This window comes from Trichomycterus rosablanca, chromosome 9, assembly GCF_030014385.1.
Source record: "Trichomycterus rosablanca isolate fTriRos1 chromosome 9, fTriRos1.hap1, whole genome shotgun sequence".
Classification (NCBI taxonomy): Eukaryota; Metazoa; Chordata; class Actinopteri; order Siluriformes; family Trichomycteridae; genus Trichomycterus; species Trichomycterus rosablanca.
Window position 1 is genome coordinate 35,326,343 of NC_085996.1, and position 22,358 is coordinate 35,348,700.

The 22,358-nt window shown below is 39.4% G+C and overlaps 1 protein-coding gene across 2 annotated transcripts in view; it reads right to left on the minus strand.

Moving 5' to 3' along the window:
• Positions 1–381: 381 nt before the first annotated feature.
• asap2b (ArfGAP with SH3 domain, ankyrin repeat and PH domain 2b) overlaps positions 382–22,358 on the minus strand; it is a 31,454-nt gene continuing 9,477 nt past the window's right edge. The window contains exons 3-28 of one of the 2 annotated variants that reach the window (XM_063001416.1): positions 19,594–19,739; positions 18,236–18,310; positions 17,296–17,345; positions 15,528–15,657; positions 15,351–15,436; positions 15,192–15,267; positions 14,613–14,699; positions 13,137–13,240; positions 12,639–12,708; positions 11,874–11,961; positions 11,733–11,781; positions 11,446–11,612; positions 10,327–10,460; positions 10,157–10,251; positions 9,127–9,316; positions 7,200–7,285; positions 6,994–7,109; positions 6,755–6,822; positions 6,518–6,625; positions 6,164–6,398; positions 4,042–4,134; positions 2,535–2,817; positions 2,374–2,432; positions 2,203–2,261; positions 1,966–2,085; positions 382–829 (exon numbers count right to left, since the gene is read on the minus strand). In XM_063001416.1, the coding sequence (XP_062857486.1) occupies positions 755–829; positions 1,966–2,085; positions 2,203–2,261; positions 2,374–2,432; positions 2,535–2,817; positions 4,042–4,134; positions 6,164–6,398; positions 6,518–6,625; positions 6,755–6,822; positions 6,994–7,109; positions 7,200–7,285; positions 9,127–9,316; positions 10,157–10,251; positions 10,327–10,460; positions 11,446–11,612; positions 11,733–11,781; positions 11,874–11,961; positions 12,639–12,708; positions 13,137–13,240; positions 14,613–14,699; positions 15,192–15,267; positions 15,351–15,436; positions 15,528–15,657; positions 17,296–17,345; positions 18,236–18,310; positions 19,594–19,739 (2,849 nt within the window). In that variant the 3' untranslated portion in view covers positions 382–754. Of the gene's footprint in view, positions 830–1,965; positions 2,086–2,202; positions 2,265–2,373; positions 2,433–2,534; positions 2,818–4,041; positions 4,135–6,163; positions 6,399–6,517; positions 6,626–6,754; positions 6,823–6,993; positions 7,110–7,199; positions 7,286–9,126; positions 9,317–10,156; positions 10,252–10,326; positions 10,461–11,445; positions 11,613–11,732; positions 11,782–11,873; positions 11,962–12,638; positions 12,709–13,136; positions 13,241–14,612; positions 14,700–15,191; positions 15,268–15,350; positions 15,437–15,527; positions 15,658–17,295; positions 17,346–18,235; positions 18,311–19,593; positions 19,740–22,358 lie in introns of both variants that reach the window. The other variant, XM_063001415.1, reaches the window with a different exon arrangement.

Here is a 22,358-nt window from a genome sequence, read left to right on the forward strand (position 1 = left end):
TCTGCCAGCCAGTTCAATAGCTCTGTTGAGATTCTAACTGTTTTCTCCTGATCAGGGTGGGTTCAGCACTTCCCAAAACAATGGACAGGGTGCTAATCCATTGCAGGACACCACACTAACTTATTCACTTACACCTAGGAGCAAATTAGTAGACAATACAACGTTTGTGTGTTTTTTGGGAGGTGAGAGTTCACTCCTAATAAAAACTCCTCAAAAAAAAAAAAAGTGATCGGGGGAAGGTTTAAACCCACGTCTCTAGGATCCAACCACACGTCTGTGCCACGTGCTGCCCCGTAAGTAAGACTGAAAGTTGTTTTCATACTGACAAGTGACATTCATTCACCCTTGTTAAATGATGTAAACGATTTAATGACCTTATGCAGTACCAGAGCGTATGGAAAAACATGCATTAAGAATCATCCAGCTACAATGTACATACACGGTTGCTCTGCAACCAAACTGTTTTAAAACAAGAATAATTCCAGCAGAAATCAACCTGTTAAAAGCCTCTGCAGTAAAGCACTGAGATGGTTTTATGTGTTTAAACAGAATCTGTGTGCTTGATACGTTTTACTATAAAATATTTCAAAGCAATACGTTTAAATATCTTACATGAGGTCATTTCTGGGTAAAAATTAGTTAAGAACATGTGGCTGTAGATCACATACAATTCAGAATTCAGCATCTCTATTTCACCTCTTTTCCTAAAGCAGAAGAAGGATTATTGTCCGTCTTGTGACCATCAGAAGTATGATTAGTCATAAATAAAGTGTACAAATGTAACAGGGAAAACTCCTCTTCTGGTCGGATCGCCTTCAATGTGACCCACCTGAAAGAGCCAACACACGATAAGAGATTAAAGTCATAAAAACAAACTTTAATGTGATATCTTAATGATAATGAATTGATTTGGCTCTTGCTTGTTTGTAACCGCAGTATCATTATTTGCAAAAATTAGACCATTAGGTATTCTTATGATTACGGATAAGCAAAAACACACATCAGCTCCATGTAGAGTACGCTGCTGTCAGAAAAGTGATATTCGTTCTCTCAGCACACAAGTTACATTATGTTCACTCACTCACTGTCTTAACCGCTTATCCAATTAGGGAGCCGATCCCAGCTTTTCAATGGGCGCAAGGCACACGGTAACACCCTGGACAGGGTGCCAGTCCATTGCAGGGCAGACACACATGCACACCGCCATTCACCAATAGGGCAATTCAGTGTCTCCAATTAACCTGACTGCATGTCTTTGGACTGTGGGAGGAAACCGGAGCTCCAAGAAGAAACCCACGCAGACACGGGGAGAACATGCAAACTCCACACAGAAAGGACCCGGACCGCCCCACCTGGGGATCGAACCCAGGACCTTCTTGCTGTGAGTCGACAGTGCTACCCACTGAGCCACCAAGCCGCCCTCACTTTATGTTGTGTTATCCTTATCATTCATTTGGACTTTAAAATATTGCCTTGTGCTCAGGTGGCGCAGAGTACTGAGTACCCGGTATCGAATCCAGCTCTGCCTCACCGGTTCGAAGCTGAGTGGCTGTATGAGCAACGATTGGCCGGTTGCTCAGTTGGGGGGTGGGACAAAGAACCGGATGTGGGTCTCTCTCTGTCAGAATGCGATTACGACCTCTGCCGGCTGATTAAAGGCGCCTGCACAAGAGATGAGGAAGAGTGCCCTTATGAAGGGCTGGAAGCACTTCGCTACTATCTAGGCTTTAGCTACCTTGGTTTTCATATACTCTTATACTTGGACATCTGCATTGAAAATCCATTGTTAAAAGATTCAGATAGTTAATTACACTCTTGAATTATCAATCAGCTGATAATGACTAAATCTCAATTCCTATCCTGTCTAACGATTACTAGCGAGCTTTTGCACAAGCCAACAGGAATTTTGACCAACGTGTGTTTGTGTGTGTGTGTGTGTGTGTGTGTCTTTGCATGTACACTTACCCACCAATCCTTGTCCTCCTCTCCATCCACTATGATTACCTCTCCCTCCGCAAAAGTCAGCTCATCTGGGTTATCTGCTACACACTTGTAGATAGCTTTTACCCTCTTAGGCTTCTGTTTCTATTACACACACACATTCCAGAGGTCATGGTTTGTAATTTTTGGTATTTTTATAATGTTGTTATGGGATATGAGCAGAAATCTTTACTAAAAGTAGCACTTGATGTGTTAACTTACTGACTGGGCCACTCTGGGTTTGGGGACGGGGGGTGGAGTAGGAGGTACACCATCTTTTTCTGCTTAAAATGTAGAAAATAAAAGAAATCAGGCTTCAAACTGAGATAATATACCTAAATATGTACATTGAAAGCTATAATTCTATAATATATTTCTCTCTTTTTAATCTACCTGGTATTTCCCTGGGTCTGGGTCTGCTGGGTGGCATTTTGGGAACATTTGCATCTGTTCTGAAATGATAAACAGTAGGCATTAATAAACTTAATATTAAGTAGTAGTAAATAATACAATAATATTTACACTTCAGATTTATGCGGGCGGTAAGCTCTTACCTTAAGCTGGGTTTGAGCACAGGGGCTCGGGGTGGTAGGGGTACAGGTGGCACAGGTGGTTTATAAGGGGGTGCAGGGGGCACCGGAACAACAGGAGGTGTAGGGGAAGTGGGTGGGGCAGCAGGCACTGAAGGCTTTTTAATAATGGGTGGTAGTGGGGGCACAGGTGGCCCTAAGGGTGCAAGGGGTACCGGAGGTAAAGGGGTATTCTTAGTTTGAATAGTAGGTTCCAGAGACTTCTTAATTAGTGGAGGTGGAGGAGGAGGAGGCGGAGGAGGGAGAACTGAAAGAGGAAGAAAATTAGTTGGAGATATGTAATATAGGAAACATCCACACACATCTATGAAATGTAGCATTTAAATGCTGAAGCATTTAGCAGGGGTGCCACCAGTATCAACCAAGCAACACCAGTGCATACTAAACCACAAGCAGGTCAAGTACTTACGCTATATGGCCAAAAGTGTGTAAAGAACCCTTTTAATTATTGTGTTCGGGTCTTTCAGCCACACCAATCTCTAACATGTTTAAAATTAATTATAGAAAATAGGGACATTAAGGATCAATTTATTAACCAATAACCAATAAAGAAGGCATTGTTTTACATTAACGTTGTCAGTTAAAGATGTAATAACAGTAAAATATTGTCTGTAACAAATAATGATGTGCATATTTTGCATCATGTCCAGTATAAAGGTAGAAGTCTACATATGATCTAATAATAACAATAATAATGATGTCAGGGAAAGCTTTAAGCATTTCAAGTTTTAATAAACATGTTTAGGTAAACATGCTTGGGTGGCCCTACAGTTACACTAGCCCACCACCTCTCACATCCAGATTTGAATCTCTGCAGTGCTATCGGCCAGGCGTCTTCACATACAAGATTAGCTATGTCTAACGGGGAGGGAGGTTTGGCTCCCTGTCCAGGGTGTGTTTGTGTGCCTAATGATTCTGGATTGAAGCCGGACCCACCACAACCGTGACCAGTATAGTAGTTTATGGAAAGAAATAAAAAAGATGTTTAGGTAGCCCTTGTAACTGTTCTACATTACTGACATGTTCACTACGTCACACTGTTTTTTCAACAAAGAAAGTAGACTTGATATGAAATTCAGTGATGTGTTCTATATTTTGATAAAATTCTACATACTATATGTAGATCTCAACCCTGTTAGAGACCAATAGAAGATTTCTAATCCATGTGATAAGACAGCAACCCTCTTTCCCCAATCAAACACCAGTTAACATGACAGCTTTTAAAATAAAATCATGTTTTATTCCTCAGTGCACATATTCAATGTGCACTGAATATGTTTAGGCTGCACGCTACAACACGTGATGTATCCTGTATAAAAAATCTGGACTCCACTGGTATTGTTAATGTTTTAAACACATTTAATATGCAGTGTGTAGGTTTCAGATGGGATTTTCAATTTCAAATGACCACAAATACACTGATAAAACACAGAAATGCACATTTAAGGGGTGTAAGGTGAAAGTTTATTACCATATGTGTTGTTGTCTGGACTGGTGGGGTTGGAGGGGTCTGAGGAGGATCTCTGTCTTCCAACAATCTCCATCGGTTTCCATCCTCCAGTTCCTGAAAGACAACAGGTTTAAAAAATGTTGAGTTCCAGACTATTTCATCCATATGAACATAACTGGGCTTTTGTAACTGATTATATTCTAAAATGATTGTCACCCTTGGTAAAGATTGTTGGACCTCAGTGTCAATGACGGAAAGAAAATACAACTCTGACCAAAACTATAAAGTCAACAGCGTTCTATGATCAGAAAATGTCCACACATAAAAGACAAGTGAAAGACCTGGGTCTGAGAATACAACCTAAATAAACAAGGTCAAAACCAAACAGAGGCCTCTTATTATCTTGTTATTTAGGTTGAATCCACAGATTTATCTGAAGTTATTCATGTTGGCGACACCTGCAGCCAATCTTGTGTGGCATGTATTGCATAACCTTGAAAATCCGGTTTATTTGATACACTATATGGACAAAAGTATTGAATTCATGTGTTTCAGCCACAACAATTGCTAAGAGGTACAGTTTGAGCAGTTGACGGTTGAGGGCCTTGCTTAGGGGCCCAACAGTGGCAGCTTGGTGGTGGTGGGGCTTAAACCGGCAACCTTCTGATTACTTGTCCAGTACCTTAACCGCTGAGCTACAGCTGCCCTTTATTTATTAAGGAATCGAATAAAGAAAATTATATGCTTCCAAACGTTGCAGCAACAGTTTATGGGAGGCCCTTTCCTGTTCCAGCATGACCATGCTTAACGTCTATAAAGACATGAACTTAAGCTTGGTTAAGAAACTCCAGTGTCCTGCACAGAGCCCTGACCTCAACTCCACTGAACAACTTTGAAATGAAGTGGAACTGAAACTTTCTTGACCAATATCGGTGCCCAGCCATACAAATGCTCTTTAGACTGAATGAGCACAAATTTTTACAGATATACGTCAAAGTCTTGTGAAAAGCCTTCTTAGAAGAGTGGCCGTTGTTACAGCCAAAAAGATCACATACAGGTAAGTCTATACATACACTGATCAGCCATAACATTAAAACCACCTCCTTGTTTCTACACTCACTGTCCATTTTATCAGCTCCACTTACCATATTACTGACAGTAGTCCATCTGTTTCTCTACATACCTTTTATTAGCCTGCTTTCACCCTGTTCTTCAATGATCAGGACCCCCACAGGACCACCACAGAGCAGGTATTATTTAGGTGGTGGATCATTCTCAGCACTGCAGTGACACTGACATGGTGGTGGTGTGTTAGTGTGTGTTGTGCTGGTATGAGTGGATAAGACACAGCAGCGCTGCTGGAGTTTTTAAATACCGTGTCCACTTACTCTCCACTCTATTAGACACTCCTACCTAGTTGGTCCACCTTGTAGATGTAAAGTCAGAGATGAACGCTTATCTATTGCTGCTGTTTGAGTTGGTCATCTTCTAGACCTTCATCAGTGGACATACAGTAGGTTGCTGCCCATGGGGCGCTGTTGGCTGGATATATTCTTGGTTGGTGGACTATTCTCAGTCCAGCAGGGACAGTGAGGTGTTTAAAAACCCATATCATCCACCACCCAAATAATACATGCTCTGTAGTGGTCCTGGGAGAGTTCTGACCATTAAAGAACAGCATGAAAGGAGGCTAACAAAGCATGTAGAGAAACAGATGGATTACAGTCAGTAATTGTAGAACTACAAAGTGCTCCTATATAGTAAGTGGAGCTGATAAAATGGACAAAGAGTGTAGGAACAAGGAGGTGGTTTTAATGTTATGGCTGATCAGTGTATTTTAATACTATTTGTTTTTGAAATGGGATGTCCAACAAGCCCATGGTCAGGTGTCCAAATACCTTTAGCTATGACATTTCCACACTGAAAAAACATCAGTACTCCTACTGATATTTATCATAACCTTTTTCTATAAACATGATAACAAAAAATAGAGATTCTAAGCTATAAAACAATATCTCCTGTGCCTATATGCAACATATAACTCTATAGAAGCAGTGTTATAATACATGATAGAGTTGCTGGTACATTTTAAAAGGTTCAGTAAACATTAGTAACTGCATTTGTAGGTGAGGTTTGTGCTTACCCATGGACGGGTTGCGTGGAGGTGTAGCAAGTTTGGGCACAGTGAGTGAGTTAGAAGGAGAAGGGCCTTCTACCATGGTACCGTAGGTCTCATTACACACCATGCTCGGGATAAAGCCTCTCTGCTTTTCCTTGACGGCATTGACCACATCCCGCATCAGGGCGGCCATGTTGGGGTGACCACCGCCTGGCACAAAGCAGCTCACTGGGCGCTCTTCTCTCTTCTGAGGGATGGGCTGCAAGTGTGATTGGAGGTGCAAAATTTCATTTAAACAATATGTGCAGTAACCCTGAACAATCAGATTTTACCAACGATTTTGGAATTGAATGAGAATAGAATCATGTCAGTGTGCACCTTATCTTCCATTTCATCGTCGCTCTCATCCAGGTCTTCATTTTGCAGGCACCACTCATATTCCACATGTACATGGACGTTAAACTTGCCCATCTGTGCCTGCATCAGCTGCCAGAGAAAAAATCAGCATGGCTCAGATAAATAAACAACCAGTACCAGTTCGGGTAAGTCGCTTTGGGTAAAGGTGTCTGCTAAATGCTGAAAATGTAAATGTGAATAAATCAAACTAATGCCTACCAGCTCCTCACACTGTCTATGCTTCAGTCGTCTGGCCAAGTCCAGAGGTGTTTCTCCAGCTTCGTTAGCTAAGTGATAAAATAAATCAGGACATTACTCGTTATTACTGTTTCATCATTATTACCAACAACTTGTCAACAGTAGATAAAACTGGCTGTATTTCTATGCAGCAACGATGCAAATGGTAGTGTGTTAAACCATTATAGATTTGTGTTGTACTGTATTTGTAGGACTCTCACCCATGGTGATGGAGGCCTTGCTGCGTAGTAAAAGCTTAAGACATTCACTGCTGTCAGTCAGGCAGCAATAGTGCACTGCCGTGTTCCCTTTAGCAGTTTGCTTGTCCAGATTCCCACTACAGAAACACACACACATACACACTCATGAAGAATAAACACAATAGGGTTTTTTTCTACACAGCAACTCTTTCATTATGCTGCATTACCTGTTCTGTACGAGGAAGTCTACAATGTGGAGGGAATTTCTGTCCACTATCCGTACTGCTAGGTGTAGTGCTGTCTCACCTTGTTCCTGAGAAAACACACATCGAGCAGAGAAGTCAATGAATACCATACTTTGATGGTTATTAAAACAAATCACAGCATTTGACATGGCATGTTTATTTTAAACATTCTAATGAGAATACTACATAACACACACTTTGAAAAACAATTGACTCACCACAATTAAATTTGAAGTATGTGGTTAAGTTACAATGTGCGATTGTGTGCAAGTGTTTAAGTCTTACATCATATTAATGCCCTTTAACCTTCTTTAAAGAAAAGATACACAAAAAGTCCGAAAGAATGTACACCCAAGCTAAATCATCTGGTATAGCCCAAGTGAAGGGCTACTGTGGTGCAAATTACGGATCATCTTAACATTGGTGATGAGTTCAATGTGTCACAGCACACGTCTAACCCTTCTGTGCATTTAGTTTATTTAATATTATTAGGCTTTTTAACGTCATGTTTTACATACTTTGGTTACATTAATGACAGAACAGGTAGTTACTCGTTACACAAGAGTCATCAGTTCACAAGTTTAATGTGAAATACAGTCATGGACAATTTTGTATCTCCAATTCACCTCACTTGCACGTCTTTGGACTGTGGGAGGAAATCGGAGCTCCTGGAGGAAACCCATGAAGACACGGGGAGAACCCGAGCCGCTTCGCCTGGGAATCGAACCCAGGACCTTCTTGCTGTGAGGCAACTGTGCTACCCACTGAGCCACTGTGCCGGCATAGGGCTGCATAGTTGCATACCAGTCAAATAATCAGAATTGGACATCAAAGCAATGGAAAAAGGTCCAATGCACCCTGTTTTCTCCAAGATCACATAAACAACCAGGCATGTGTGCTTCATTTACGTTTGTAAGAGATGGCACCACAGCGCACTGTAGGAGGGTCCACCTTACAAAGTACAAAAGTTAAAGGACAGGATGGTAATGTCCTGGAAACAGATACCACAGGACTCCTTCAGACATCTTGTGGAGTCCAGGTCTCGGTGGGTCATTATATTAGGTGAGTGGTCTCGTCAATGTAGAAACATTAATAAACATGCATAGGAACTTCATTTTTAAATGGTGTAAAAGTGGTACAGTACTATTTTCAAATGCTGTTTCACAGGAGAGTGTCTTAGAACATGGTTTTTCAAACCCTGGATTGCGACCCTTGGGTGGGTCGTAAGCCAAAAAATGGGTCACAATTGAACATATAAATTTTAACAGGCACGTAAACACAAAAAGAACTAATACATGTACGCCCATGTAGAGGCTTTACCTTACATCCTGCAGTGGGACCAGATTGCCCCAAATTGTATTAATTAAGTATTTTTTGCTTTGTGTTTTGATGCATTCTTTGTGTTGACTGGGTTGTGGTAAAACCATGGACAAAATGTGGGTTGTTTGAAAAACAGTAGAATACAGTTGTCTCAAGGGTCCTACAGCACAAATATTTCTAAAACTTGTATAAACACATTTGAGTCCTGAGGTAAATGACAGATGCCATGTAGAACCATACAGTAAACTGAAGTCATACAGTAAACTAAATCTTATCAACAAACTGTGGAGTTTACATGTTCTCCCCATTTATGCGTGGGTTTTCTCCGGGAGCTCCGGTCGGTTTCCTCCCACAGTCCAAAAACATGCAAGTGAGGTGAACTGGAGATACAAAATTGTCCATGACTGTGAAACATTAAACTTGTGAACTGATGAATCTTGTGTAACGAGTAACTACAGTTTCTGTCATGAATGTTACCAAAGTGTAAAAACATGATGTTAAAATCCTAATAAATAAATAAATATCAACAAACTGTCAATGTGATTGTGTTGAACTAGTCCTATAGGTGTGTTTATTGTGTGTAACTCACATGTTCGTTGGCCATAGCGACAGTCTCGGTTAGGTCTACTCCATCAGCATACACCTGCAGCAAAGAGAAGATGTCACGGCTTTTCACTGCTTCGTACAGGCTGCGCAGTTTGGACGCTGAGTCTGCACGTCTGCGTTGGGCGAAACGCTTCTCTGTGTACTTAGCTGTGATGAAGTCTTTTTTGCTCTGCCTGATTGAGAGAGAGAATAATTCAGCAGTTAGCTGTGGGTAAAAAATTTATTTGCTAACAGCATTTTACTACCTTGTAAAGTTTTTTTCTATAACTGCAAGCTAAGTGGGACATTGTAGCCTAGTGGTTAAGGTACTGGACTAGTAATCAGAAGGTCACTGGTTCAAGCCCCACTACTGCCAGGTTACTGCTGTTGGGCCCTTGAGCAAAGCCCTTAACCCTCAATTGCTTGTATGGTGTATGTTGTCACAGTACTGTAAGTCACTTTGGATAAAGGCATGTGTAAAGTGTAAAGTGTCTTACTCTTTCATTTCACTTCCTTCCTCGTCAGGGTCATAATGGGTGTGGTTCACCCGGAATACCTTGGATGGGGTGCCAATCCATTGCGTGTATGGCCACTCAAGACAGCCAATCGTGTCTGTGTATTGGCCATGCAAAAACACTGCAGGGATTCAAACCCTGATCTCAGTGATGATGGGCTAGTGCAATCAATCACTGCGCCACACAAGCACGTCTTGTCTTATTCTTTCTTTTAATACGTCTGCATATAAACTAAACAACCATTCTATGTTTATATGATGAATACACTTTATGCACACACATCTGACGTGTACAGTTTTGTTTTAAAATAATTTTTGCTGGGCAACATCAAGCAATGCAGCCTGTCTGTCTGAGAAATTCTTCTGTACTCGCTTGTGGTGGAAAAACCCTAAATGAAATACCTCAGAGACTGAGGTGGATTATGAGTTTTAATCTTGTCTGAGAGGAATCAACTGTAGTTTTTTTGTTAAGAAAACACAGAAAAGTGTTGATGCGTACAGACTGTAGTGTGTTACTCACATGTCACTAGAAGGGTTGGGTTTGGGGATTTCCTCTCCTAATAGTTTAGCCTCCATGATGTCATTAAAGCCTGCATTTCCCACGTTCCTGGCCAACTGCAAAAATGCATATAGTAGAGTTACTCAATGCTAAAGAAGTGCTGCTTTAGCTTAAAAGTTATGAAATCTTACCAAGAGCTCTGATGTTCCCAGTACATCTAAAGTCAGAGACTGGATTCTGGAGTAGTGCACACCCATTTCCCGATGGATACCAGAGCACTCAATGCATATCAGAACACCCAGGTTAGTAGAGAGCCATGTTGGATCTGCAGGACAACAGATGTAATTCAAACTAACTCAACTACACTGATATTTTTTAAAAGGAAAACAGCCTTCAGCAATTCAGGGTTAAGCACTTTGCTTAATCATTTAAAGCTGGAAAGCTGTTATCCAGAAAATCTGACCCAGTCAGATATTAATAGTCAGTGCTGAAAATGTAATACCCTTGATATTGGTGCTGATGAGAAACACACATTACATTACATTTTTGGCATTTTGTAGAAGCCTCTATCCAAAGCAACTTACAGTACTGTGACAGTATACAGTCTAAGCAATTGAGGGTTAAGGGCCGTGCTCAAGGGCCCAACAGCACAAACCTGGCAGTGGTGGGGTTCGAACCAGTGACGTTCTGATTACTAGTCCAAAACCTTAACCACATCCCAACTAAACAAACATAAAACTTTTTATCACACTCATCTACACAATCTGGCTGAAGGTGTAGATTAAATATTGAGCTGGCTAACCTAAATATTGTATTCATAGACAAGATAATCGTGCTATTCACTTTGCTTGTTAAACTGAAAGCAAAATAATCAGTTTACAGCACAATGATAGTGTTTTTATAAATGAATGAAAGCTTTGTATGTTACATTTAATTGCCCCACCAGTGTATGCTAATCCTGACAGTGTAATTCAAAGCAAATCTACAAGATGCATTTAAAACACTAGCAATTCCATAACATTTTCATTTTCGGGCATTAAGCTGATGCTTTTTATCCAAAGTGACTTACAATACTGTGGCAGTATATTGTCTAAGCAACTGAGGGTTAAGGGTGGCAACCTTGCAGTGGTGGGGCTTGAACCAGAGATATTATGATTTCTAATGCAGTGCCTTAACCACTAGACTACAACTGTCCATAAAACATGTGAAACAAACCACGAAGTCTCTTGGTAAACGAGAGGTGGTAAATATGGCCTTAATTGTGAGTTTAAAAATATTGTTAGTGGAGAAGGAATAAATAGATAACCCACCAGAAGCTCCACAGTCACAGCACTCATCGTTGCTACTCATCCTCTTCACCTCATTCACAATGGCTTTGCTAAGCTCCTGTACTATGTTATTCTCGCACTCGTCCTGATCCCCTTTAAAAGCGTTGTTCAGTGCCTCCTCCTTACTGTTCTGTAGGACTGACACCCATCTGCAACCGGATTTTAAGAAGAAAAAAACAGCGTTTTTAATTCATCATATTTTTACAGCATTTTTTAGATAAATGTCTCTTTATTTGAACATTTCTAATTTCACATCTATCGCAACTTACACTTGACATTCTGCCTCATCATCTGTTTGGAAATGGTATGTTCTATCATCTGTTTAGAAGAAGTAGAAAAGATACACGATGAGCGACGACTTACAAATAGGTAGTTCGGCTAAATCTGTGCCAGTTACATTTGTGACTCACGGGATATGAGATCAAAGCTCTTCTTTTCATCTGGGTTGCACTTCACTTGGCAGGTTAAAAGGTTAAGTTTTGCCGGTGGTGCATTTGCCTGCAATGTAAAGGGGAAACAGCACCAATTTAAGAAGGAAACTATATAGTAAACTATATTGCCAAAATATGTGGACACCCATTCAAATATTTGAGTTATTACAGCCACATACCTATTGATAACAGAAGTTAAAACTTAATAAATATAAAAAATACCAACTAATTTTGTTTTGTTTCAGCATGCCCATGCTTCTGTGCATACAGGGAGGTCCATAGTCACATGGTTTAACAAGTTTATTGTAGAGGAACTACACTGGCCTGCACAGAGCCCTAACCTCACTGTATTTACCACTTTGCAATGAACTGGGATGTCAACTGCAAACCAGGACTTTTCAGTCAACACCAGTGTCTGAAGCTAGTCCTCCAAGCAATATTTGTTGCAATAAACTTATTAAAGACTTTGACTTTTTCTTCATTAAACATCGTGTTCACTGCTGTTAAAATCTAGAAAAACTAGAAAAACCTTTAGGTGCAAAAGAAAGCACCAACAGTGACCCAGGGTTGGAAACATGTTGGGTAGGTTCACTTTTTTACTTCTCACTGAAATACTGTAGTTCTCCTTAAGCTCTTCCTCTCGTCTGCTTCTGTTTGCTCTTAATTAAATGTCTTGCAAAGTTTAAAAATACACAATAGCCTCACATAGTAAGCAGACAATGTATTGGATCCAGATTTCCTTACCGTTCCATGGGAAATGGTTAAATATCCATTCTTTACTGAGCACTTCCTTTTCTGCCACACCTTCCTCAGCCTGAAAACAGTCAAACAGACAGAACTATTACAAAACAACATTTTCATACACAGCAGTTAGACAAAAAGATTATCAATACTGTCAGTCTTTTTAAAATGGCAATTTGCACCGATATTGTCTTTGTTATTGGCTGTGTTTGCTTGTACGTATAAATGGTTCTCTTTTCTGCTCAAATTTGTGCTTATTGATTTTACTTGCTTGGTAAATGGTGTTCATGGGTAAGAATTAGCCCTCAGTCTGCTTGAATCCTGAATCCAGCTATGAACCTTTAGTACAACTGCTAGTCTAACTTAAAAACATATAGTGAGTCTCATGAACCCACCTCTTCTATAACATATTATATTTTGTAAAACATAATACCAAATAAAGTATTGTGAAAGTCCCAAAATAAGGGACTGTTACTGATTAGTGTTGGGTAATATGTTCACCCTTCACTTCGCTTGGAAAGCATGCCGGAGCGCTCTGTGCCATGAGCCTTGTTGCCCTGTAGCTGATGTAGACTGTAGCCTGTGTTCTGTTTCGCCTGAAGGTCCTGACAAAGTAAGACAAGGACATGCAATTAAAATTTACAGTGTAGTTTGTTTTAAGTTTGCTAAAGCATTCAGGTTCTTTCCTTTACATGATACAAGACAACCTATATTTAAGCAGTTTGTCTCAAGCATTCTGTAACGGGGCACAACAGGTGAACCCTGAACATGCACCCATGATATAAACCCAATTGCAGAATACTTAACTAGGCTAGAGGCAATTTGGTTAACAAATGGAGATACAGACATCACACTTCACATGCTCACCCTGAAGAAAACATACACTGCCCCCAGTGAACTTCAGAAAACTGTAGTGGCTATGCGCTTGCCCTACGGGGGCATCAGCAATAAGCCACTAAAGCCCCAAAATGCATTATCACACAATGAAGTTAAACTGAGTTAGCACCACGCCAACTACTAGGTCAACCATCATGTGACAACCTGAGTTCTCATAAAAAAAGAATAAAGAAAGAGAAACTCAGCTGTGGCTATAAAGGGATTCGAGTAGCCACTTCACCAACTGAAGCAGCCTGCATCCAGTGTGGGTCCATCTGTGGTGTCTGCTCATAAAGGAGCCAGAATGCCACCAAAAGTCTCCAGAAAAAAGGTCAAAGAATACCGGCATGAAAGCCGGTGGAAACAATCGATCTCTACAGCAGATGAGCCCCATTCACAGTCAGTGTGGAGAGGAACGGAAGAAAATACTGGGAACATTTGGGTTACTCGCCAGCAATTTCTTAATATTTAGTGACTAAAGGAAAACACTACAGTGATATGATCAGTTTTACTCCAAACCAAGATGAATTCATATGGACTCAATGGATAAGGTAATGGACTATTTGCTTGAATGCTTGCTGGTTAATGCCCCACCACCAAGGTGCCATTGTTGGCCACCTGAGCAAGGTCCTAATTTGCTGTATGTCACTTGAGATAAAAGTGTCTTCTAAATGCCATAAATGTAAAACTAAATGTACTAGGTGAACTAAACAGTAGCTATACACAAACAATTATTGTTGTATTTCATATAGTGTACCAAAGTAGAGTGTGGGAAACAGTTTGGGATTTATGTACTTCACTCCACAGCATCGTTAAACAAACAAAAGTAGAAGATATAACAGAGATACGCCATAGCATGAAATTACCAGCATTTTTCATTAGTTGCACATTTCATTTAAGATGAAAAACATTTGGAAAACAATACTTATACAGTAACCTAAGTACAATGAGTCTTTTATTAAAAATGTGTTTACATTAGTGTCGAGCAGGTCCAAAATTTGTCTGATATAAAAACATTTTCCCAAAAATAATAAGCAGCACATTTGTTGAGCTTTTATTAAAATAAGATAAACAAAACGAAAACGAAATGCGGATACTTACTTCTTTTTGTTCTGATTGTATGGAAAACTTGAGCATGTCTCGAAGCTGGATTAACTGTTTCTTTTCTGCTTCCTGTGTCTGTTTAATCTGGTGTTCAGAAGAAAACACCATTTTGAAATTCTTTAAACAATGCATGATTGAAAACACTCACTCACTCACTGTCTTAACCGCTTATCCAACTAGGGTCGTGGGGGGAGGAGGGGGGTGCTGGAGCCCATCCCAGCTTTTCAATGGGCGCAAGGCACACAGTAACACCCTTGACGGGGCGCCAGTCCATCGCAGGGCAGACACACACACACAAACACACACCCATTCACCTATAGGGCAATTCAGTGTCTCCAGTTAACCTGACTGCATGTTTTTGGACTGTGGGAGGAAACCGGAGCTCCCGGAGGAAACCCATGCAGACACGGGAAGAACATGCAAACTTCACGCAGAAAGGACCCGGACCGCCCCGTCTGGGGATCGAACCCAGGACCTTCTTGCTGTGAGGTGACAGTGCTACTTACTGAGCCACCGTGCCGCCCTGATTGACAACAAAGATACCAAAATATTATACAAAAGCAAAACCTCACTTACTCCTGTTAAATCTGTGGCCAGTTTTTCAATAGTTGGTTTGAGATTCTCCACAGCTTTTACCCCATCTTGAAAGAAACTGAACAAAAGATTTAACAATAATGCCTAATTTTAATGATTATATTTGCTGACATATCTGCTTAGTTTTTATGGAAATCTTACTTGCACTGGGCATGAAAATATTTAATGAGGTTCTGCACCAAGTCCACCCCCTTTTTAATTTTGATTTCATCCACTTTTATGAGATACTGAAATAAAGAACAGAGCTTAGAATAAATAAGAGAAAACCAGTGATCTGATACTGCAACAGCTGCCTGAACGCTAAACCACAGCTCTTACCTCGCACATCTGGAGTTGAAAGGCACGTCGCTCTTTCTCCATCTCTTCTGCAATCTCTCCTCCGCTGATCTCAGTTCTGATCATGCCATGCTGCTTGGCATGCTCACGTTTCTCCTTCTCGATCTTATTACTACGGAGATTAGATACACCAGCATACAGCAGAAGCTTCAGACAGGCTCCAGTGCAGATCACTGTTTCTAATAAAGCTACACACTGTGTATTTCTACTTATACATTTATATTTATGCGGCACACTCAAAAACAGTTGGGACAGAGGCATGTTTATCAGTGTGTTACATCACCTTTCCTATTATTTACACTTTTAATGGTTTGGGAACTGAGGATACTAGGGAGACTAACATTGTTTACAGATTTCCTGAATCTTTTCACAATATTATGTATTGTACAGTAGATGGTGAAAGAGCAAAATTATTTACAGTCCACTGATCCCTTCTTACTCTCCCATATTTCGGTTTATTTGCGTGTGAGAGCCACGCCCCCAGCTCTGCGCTCCTTCACTTTCTGTACATGCGCCCTAAGCAACCAAGGTCCTTACACAGCATTGATAACCCCACCCCAAGTCTGGTCTTTCCCACCCAGCAGACTGGAAGCTAAGTTTGTCTGCTGCAGGCATTGGCCAACTGTGCCTGCTAGAGCTCTGCCCAGCCAACCGGTAGCAGAGTTAAGATTTGAACCTTTTCCGGGCACTTTCTCCTTTTCACTCTGAGTTTTCCCCTCCCAACCAAATTCTTAATTAGTTTATATTTACACTATATAATTAAGTCATCCAACATTTAAATTTAAAATTTAAATGTCATTTCTTTGTACCTTTGATATTGCTTTTTAGATTTGTACCTAATTTGCATGCAAATCTGCTGTTGCCAGTTTCCATCTACTAACTAAATGCTCTTTATTTCCCACAGCTATAAATCTGGAAGAATTACCCATGCTTCCCTGAGAGTGGTAAAGGTGCCACCACAGAGTCTTAGAAGGAATTGAGAAAAAACTGAGCCTCCTAAAAAAATGAAGTCTGTTCTGTCCTTTCTTATACAGTGCTGTATAGGATTTCTACAAACTTGACTGGAACATAAAGGCCACATCTAAGCTGCTGCTGTTTATTAAAGGCACAGCGTGATAAGCATGTTGACTGCTATAGGTGCAACTCAAGTCCAGCTCAAAGGTCTGAAATGACTCTGACACAGCAACATGCAGTTGAAGGACAGTTATGTAATGTATGTCTTAAGATTCCAATGATTTTTGCGGCTGGTTTAGGTGACTAGACATATTGCTACTTTTAACAAACAAGCAAATATTGGTAGAAAATATACATACAGCAACTGTGGACAACCATGTTTTGCCAGCTTCTAATTTACACAGTAAAGGAAATATGTTTTTTTGTAGTTATGGGATTACATCTGACCATCTCGACCATTTTTTCAGCTTGAGGTTGTTGTTGGGTTTTTTTCTTTATAAAACCTTAGCCTTCTCAAAATAAAGTTGTTGTATAAATAATCCTGTTAAGTAACCAGTGGAAACCCAAAAAACATTAGAAATAAGGGGACAACTGGCATTCCAACTATTTTTAACCCATTGTTTATACAGCTACCACCCACAGATAACATAGTAAGATATAAAATAACTCTTGTTTTAGATTATTCATAATCCCTGAGCTGAATTACCACTCACCTGACCTGTTTTCCTGAAATAATGCACTTTGAAAAACATGTAGGCATTAGGGAAAGGGTATAAACTACATGAATGGCACTTACACTTTAGTGTCGTAGTCCTTGCAGGCTTTATCAAAAGGCTTCTTTAGATCCTACAGACATAGAAGAGTCAAAAATAAATCAACATTTAATGCCTGTGTTGGTTCACAGTACTTTCAAATAGATTTTTTTTTAAATACTGGCTGATCCAGTACTTTTTAGGGGTCACCACAGTGAATCATTCTGATCCGTATACCTGGTTTGGCACAGATTTTACGCCCGATGCCCCTCCTGATGCAACCCTCCTATATTTATTTGGGTTTGGGATTCGGCACTGGGAGCGCACTGAAAGGTGCACCTTCCTGTGGCCAGGCTGTTCGGCCACCCCCATCATCTGACAAATCCAATTAAGTCTGTGTAGACTCCCCATCAATCAGTAGATTCAAACCCTGGATCTCAGCGGTAGTGGGCTAGCAGATTTTAACACCGTGTTACCTGAGCGCCCCATATTTTCAAACTGAATGACTTATTAATAAATAAGACAGGGTGATATTTAAAGTATATACAGTAATGCACCAACAGCAAAATATTAATACCAAACTTGCACATATTAGTATTTAGAATAGATTCAAGCACAACGTTTTCCTAATTATTTAAACTTTAGTTTAGGTGCAAGTGCTTTTCTGTATGCAATCACCACTCCAGCAAGCAGTATAATGTCCAGTACCACATAAAGTATAATGTGGTATAATGTAATTTACTATTTACAGTAATGCAATTTGCAGTATCATAGTCAAGTCAAGTTCAGCGCATTATAAAATACACACAAAGGAATGGATCCTGTATCAAACAGGATCATAAATTTCAAAAAACAATCCACAAATCAAACAGTGACTCTCTGAACCAATGCTGAATCTTAAATTGATGTGATACATTCACAAAAATGGATTTAGAATGAATCAACTCGATACAGTGCACAGTAAAATAAGTGTAATCTTCATACCCCTTTTACTCCTTTTAGGTCTCCTTTCAGCAGACTGTCTAGAGGAAATGTAATAATGTTGTTCATATTCTGAAGCTGTAAACACAGATAAAAACAAGTATTTATTAGTATAATAATAACAAAAAGGTTTAAAGTAAGACTAGTGCATGTGCACAGGGTGAACAAGCTTTGGTTTAAAAAAAAAAAATTGACAATAGCATAATACAATTCCTTTGTACGGATTTGATTGCCAGAAAAGATACAAGTTGCCAGAAATGTAAATAAAATTGTTTCAGTTATCAGTTAAATTTATTATATTTAAATAACTCAACAATAATAAATATAATAAACATTTAAATAAATCAGTCATAGTAAATATTATTTAAAAAATTATAAACAAGAAGTATTAATGTAAATAAAAAGACAAATTCAATGAGAAAAATATTAATCTAGTTCACACAGAGCTAATGTTGAGAGTTAGATAAAAGTATAAATGTAGCTTCTCAGGTGGCGCAGCAGTAAAATACGCTAGCACACCAGAGCTGGGATTTCGAATACATCGTATCGAATCTCAGCTCTGCCATCCGGCCGGGCTGAGCGTCTATATGAACAACGTTTGGCTGTTGTTCATCCAGGGAGGGAGCCAGACAGGGACCTCATAACTGATGCAATTACGACCTCTACTGGCTGATCGATGTCGAGGAATAATGCGATCAGGGTGTTGCTCTCTGTGCACAAGGCTGATCTGCATATGAACTCGCTTCGTGCAGGTGAAAAGATGCAGTCGGGGCGGGGGTCAGCTCCAGTAGTGAGGAAGCACTTGGGTAAAAAATTGGATGAACTAAAAATCAGGAGAAAAAGGGACAAAATGCATTTAAAAAAGTATAAATGTAAAAGTGTAAAAAGAGGCTACCTGCACAGTTACTAGTTCATGATTTATTATTTAAGTTGATATAATATTTAAAATATAAATACTCTAATCTCTGTACTATTTAGCAGCATAATCTATTTATAGTTACAGTTATCTATATAAAAAACTAAGTATTTAATTATACGCTTTGCTGTGCTAATGCTAATATTGGCAACAAAAAAAAAAAGATTATATCTGCCATCATTACATAAAATACCATCTAGAATAGTTTTTAAAAAACTATTTGGTATTCTTAAGTAAATAGCTGAATTAAGTCTAATAATAAAAATACAAATTTTGTTCTTTAAATATCCTACAATGATTATTTTTAATAGTTAAATGAACAATTCAGAGACATTTAACAATTAAGAGGCATATTAACATTACCAAAAATCTACCAGAAACCCCAGACTGAGCAATAGTGGCTAAATGGGGACGTGACAGAAAAACTAATACCATCAACACTCACCAGGTTTTTGAAGAGAGCAGTAAGTTCTTTGGTAAAGATTGCAAACTTGATATACGCTGCTCCCACATCTGGATCATCTCTAAACACACAGGCCTCCCCGAACTTCTCTAGAGCCTGGATATATTGCTCATTGTTCTCCACGTGGGCTGAGGAATAACACACACACAAATACACATAATATGAACGCTATGATCTGTACTGTATTCCTGAGAGTCTTGCAAAAGTTGGCTATGAACTGTGCTGAGAACAAGTTTCCACAGGCTTTCTACAACACACAACAAGCAAAATATTCCACTGCAGTAAACAACTGTATTGTTTAAAAATGTTTCAGACACATTTTTACCATCTTCCTGTGATGTTTCCAAATACAGGTGTACTTTTTGCATTGTGCCATTGCTAATAGCACAACATTTAATTCTAATGCAAATCCCAGTGTTTACTAAACTGTAACTGTCAATTCTTTATACATTACATTTTAATACGTTAACTCAGATTTCAAGGTCTTAACAGAATAGAATATATAGAATAGAATGCCTTTATTTGTCATATATTCATATACAGATGTACTGTACAGTACAACAAAATTCTTTCTTAGCATGTCCCATGTTTGGAAGCATTGTGATCAGCAGAGACATACACAATGGTTTTATCTTTTATCTCCTGTATAAACATTTCTTGTAATGCTACAGCACCTAATAATTGTTTATTTTTGACTGTATTTAATAAGTTCTGTAGAACATATATTACCGCAAACTAAAATGCTCTGTTCTAAGAGTGAATATTCTAGACTGGCCTGCCTGCAGCAGTGGTGCAATATACAACGTTGGGAATGCCAAACTGTTAAGGGGCTGAAGTGTTATATTAAGAAAGAATGAAAAAACATCTTACTTTCACAAATAAAACTTTTTATACAAGTGCTAAAAAAAACAGATTTACCACAGTGATTTTAATGGTAAACATTTTAAATATCTAATTTAGAATGTATATACATAAACACAAAAAAGTTTTAGTAGAAACACTAAATATCTTTTCTTTGTATCATTTTCAATTGAATACAAAAAAAATTACAAGACCATCTAATGCCTAGTTCACACTACACGACACTACATGATATTTGCCGCTCGCCGACTGGTGGGCACTAGATTTGTCGGCTTGGGAGCAACTCGGTGTTCGCTTGGCAATCGAAACTCGGCTCTCAATCGCTATGTGTGAACTACCCAACAACTCGATCCGAGCGGCTCGCTTGAAGTTATCTATCTAGCTTGTCAAATATCTGGATCCGAGTTGCCCGACTGGCAATGAGAGCCATGTCGAACAGCCAATGAGAACGCAAGATATGGTGTGAGGGGAAACGCAGGTGAGAAGTTGTAAAAAGGTGGGACAGGGGCATAATATAGTTTATATCAGAATACATCAGCACACACACGTTTTACAGTATTTCTGATCTTATTGTTCTCTACAAAACACCCACGCTGCATTGCAAAAAATATTTATTAACCTCCAACTCACTACAAAACAATCCATGCTGTTTGCGTAGCCAAATCCACTCAGATTCATGTATTTTTTCTCCTTGATTTTACGCTGCACATCAGGGCACAAACTTTGATCACTCGCTACTTGTTGACGTGCATTTTTTGGACGTGGTATCATTAAACCCCTCATCACTTCTAGCGTTTGTTTTCATGACAAAACGTAGTTTGGGAGACCAGTGAAGCTCGCCTGTGATTCCAGTTGGTGATAGATGGTGTAGTGTGAAATACACACCAACTTGAAAGACTCCAGTTGTGTGGTGTGAACTGTACAGAGACCTGACGACTTGAAAAGTCATGTAGTGTGAACTTGGCATTAAGGGCCTTGAAAACATATTTGGGAAAAACTGGAACCATGCAATAATTTTGCTCAGATGGATTTTCCGGTTCTAAAGATTGTCCACTGTAGGTGCTCTCAACAGTGGACAGTGGTTTACCTTAATACTTAGACTGGCCTGAGGCTATACAGCCCCATCAAATAACTTTGTCTTTTGGCATTAATAACCTTTAGCCACCAAAAAGCCTGTCAGCAGTTCTTGGTTTGTCCCTCCTCAAACCACTGTTAGTAAGAACAAAACACATCTGTCTGTATGCATGACCATAACAATTTATTCTTATCAAAGTCACTCAGGTCTGTTTGTCTGCCAATATGCACTGCATTCAACACATACTACAAATAACTATAATCTGCCCAACGCTTAATATATTCCTAACCCGAACATTCCTTGATTGTTATTTTAAAAAATGTTATATTTGGATTCATATTTGGGGGGTGGTCATAATGATTAGTCTTATAGTAGAGTATATATTGCGTGAGTGCTCAAGATAAGAGATAACATGCTCGCAAGAAAAAGAAAAAGACAGAAGGCTTGCTGAGACAGGTACTGGTGTGTGTGTAGTAATGAGAGGAATGTGAACTTTTTTTTGTCCTGTTTTGCAGCAACTTTTCCACTGCATTGTGCCCTTTGGTCCGGTACATTTTTAAATCCATGATCCTACATTTATAACTGTTTCCATTGCCAAGTGACCCGTACTGTATCTGAATACCCATTCTAAATTTGGTTTCCCTTTTTGACTAGTTGCAAGCATACCAAAGCAAGTTGTGTGGGTGGAGAAAGAAACAGTGCAGACCATGAATACGGCAAACAGAATTACCACTGACGTGAGAGAATACAATAACTATATTTAAAACTCAACTGCATAGATAGAAGTGGTGTCTTGAAAAACATTAACAAC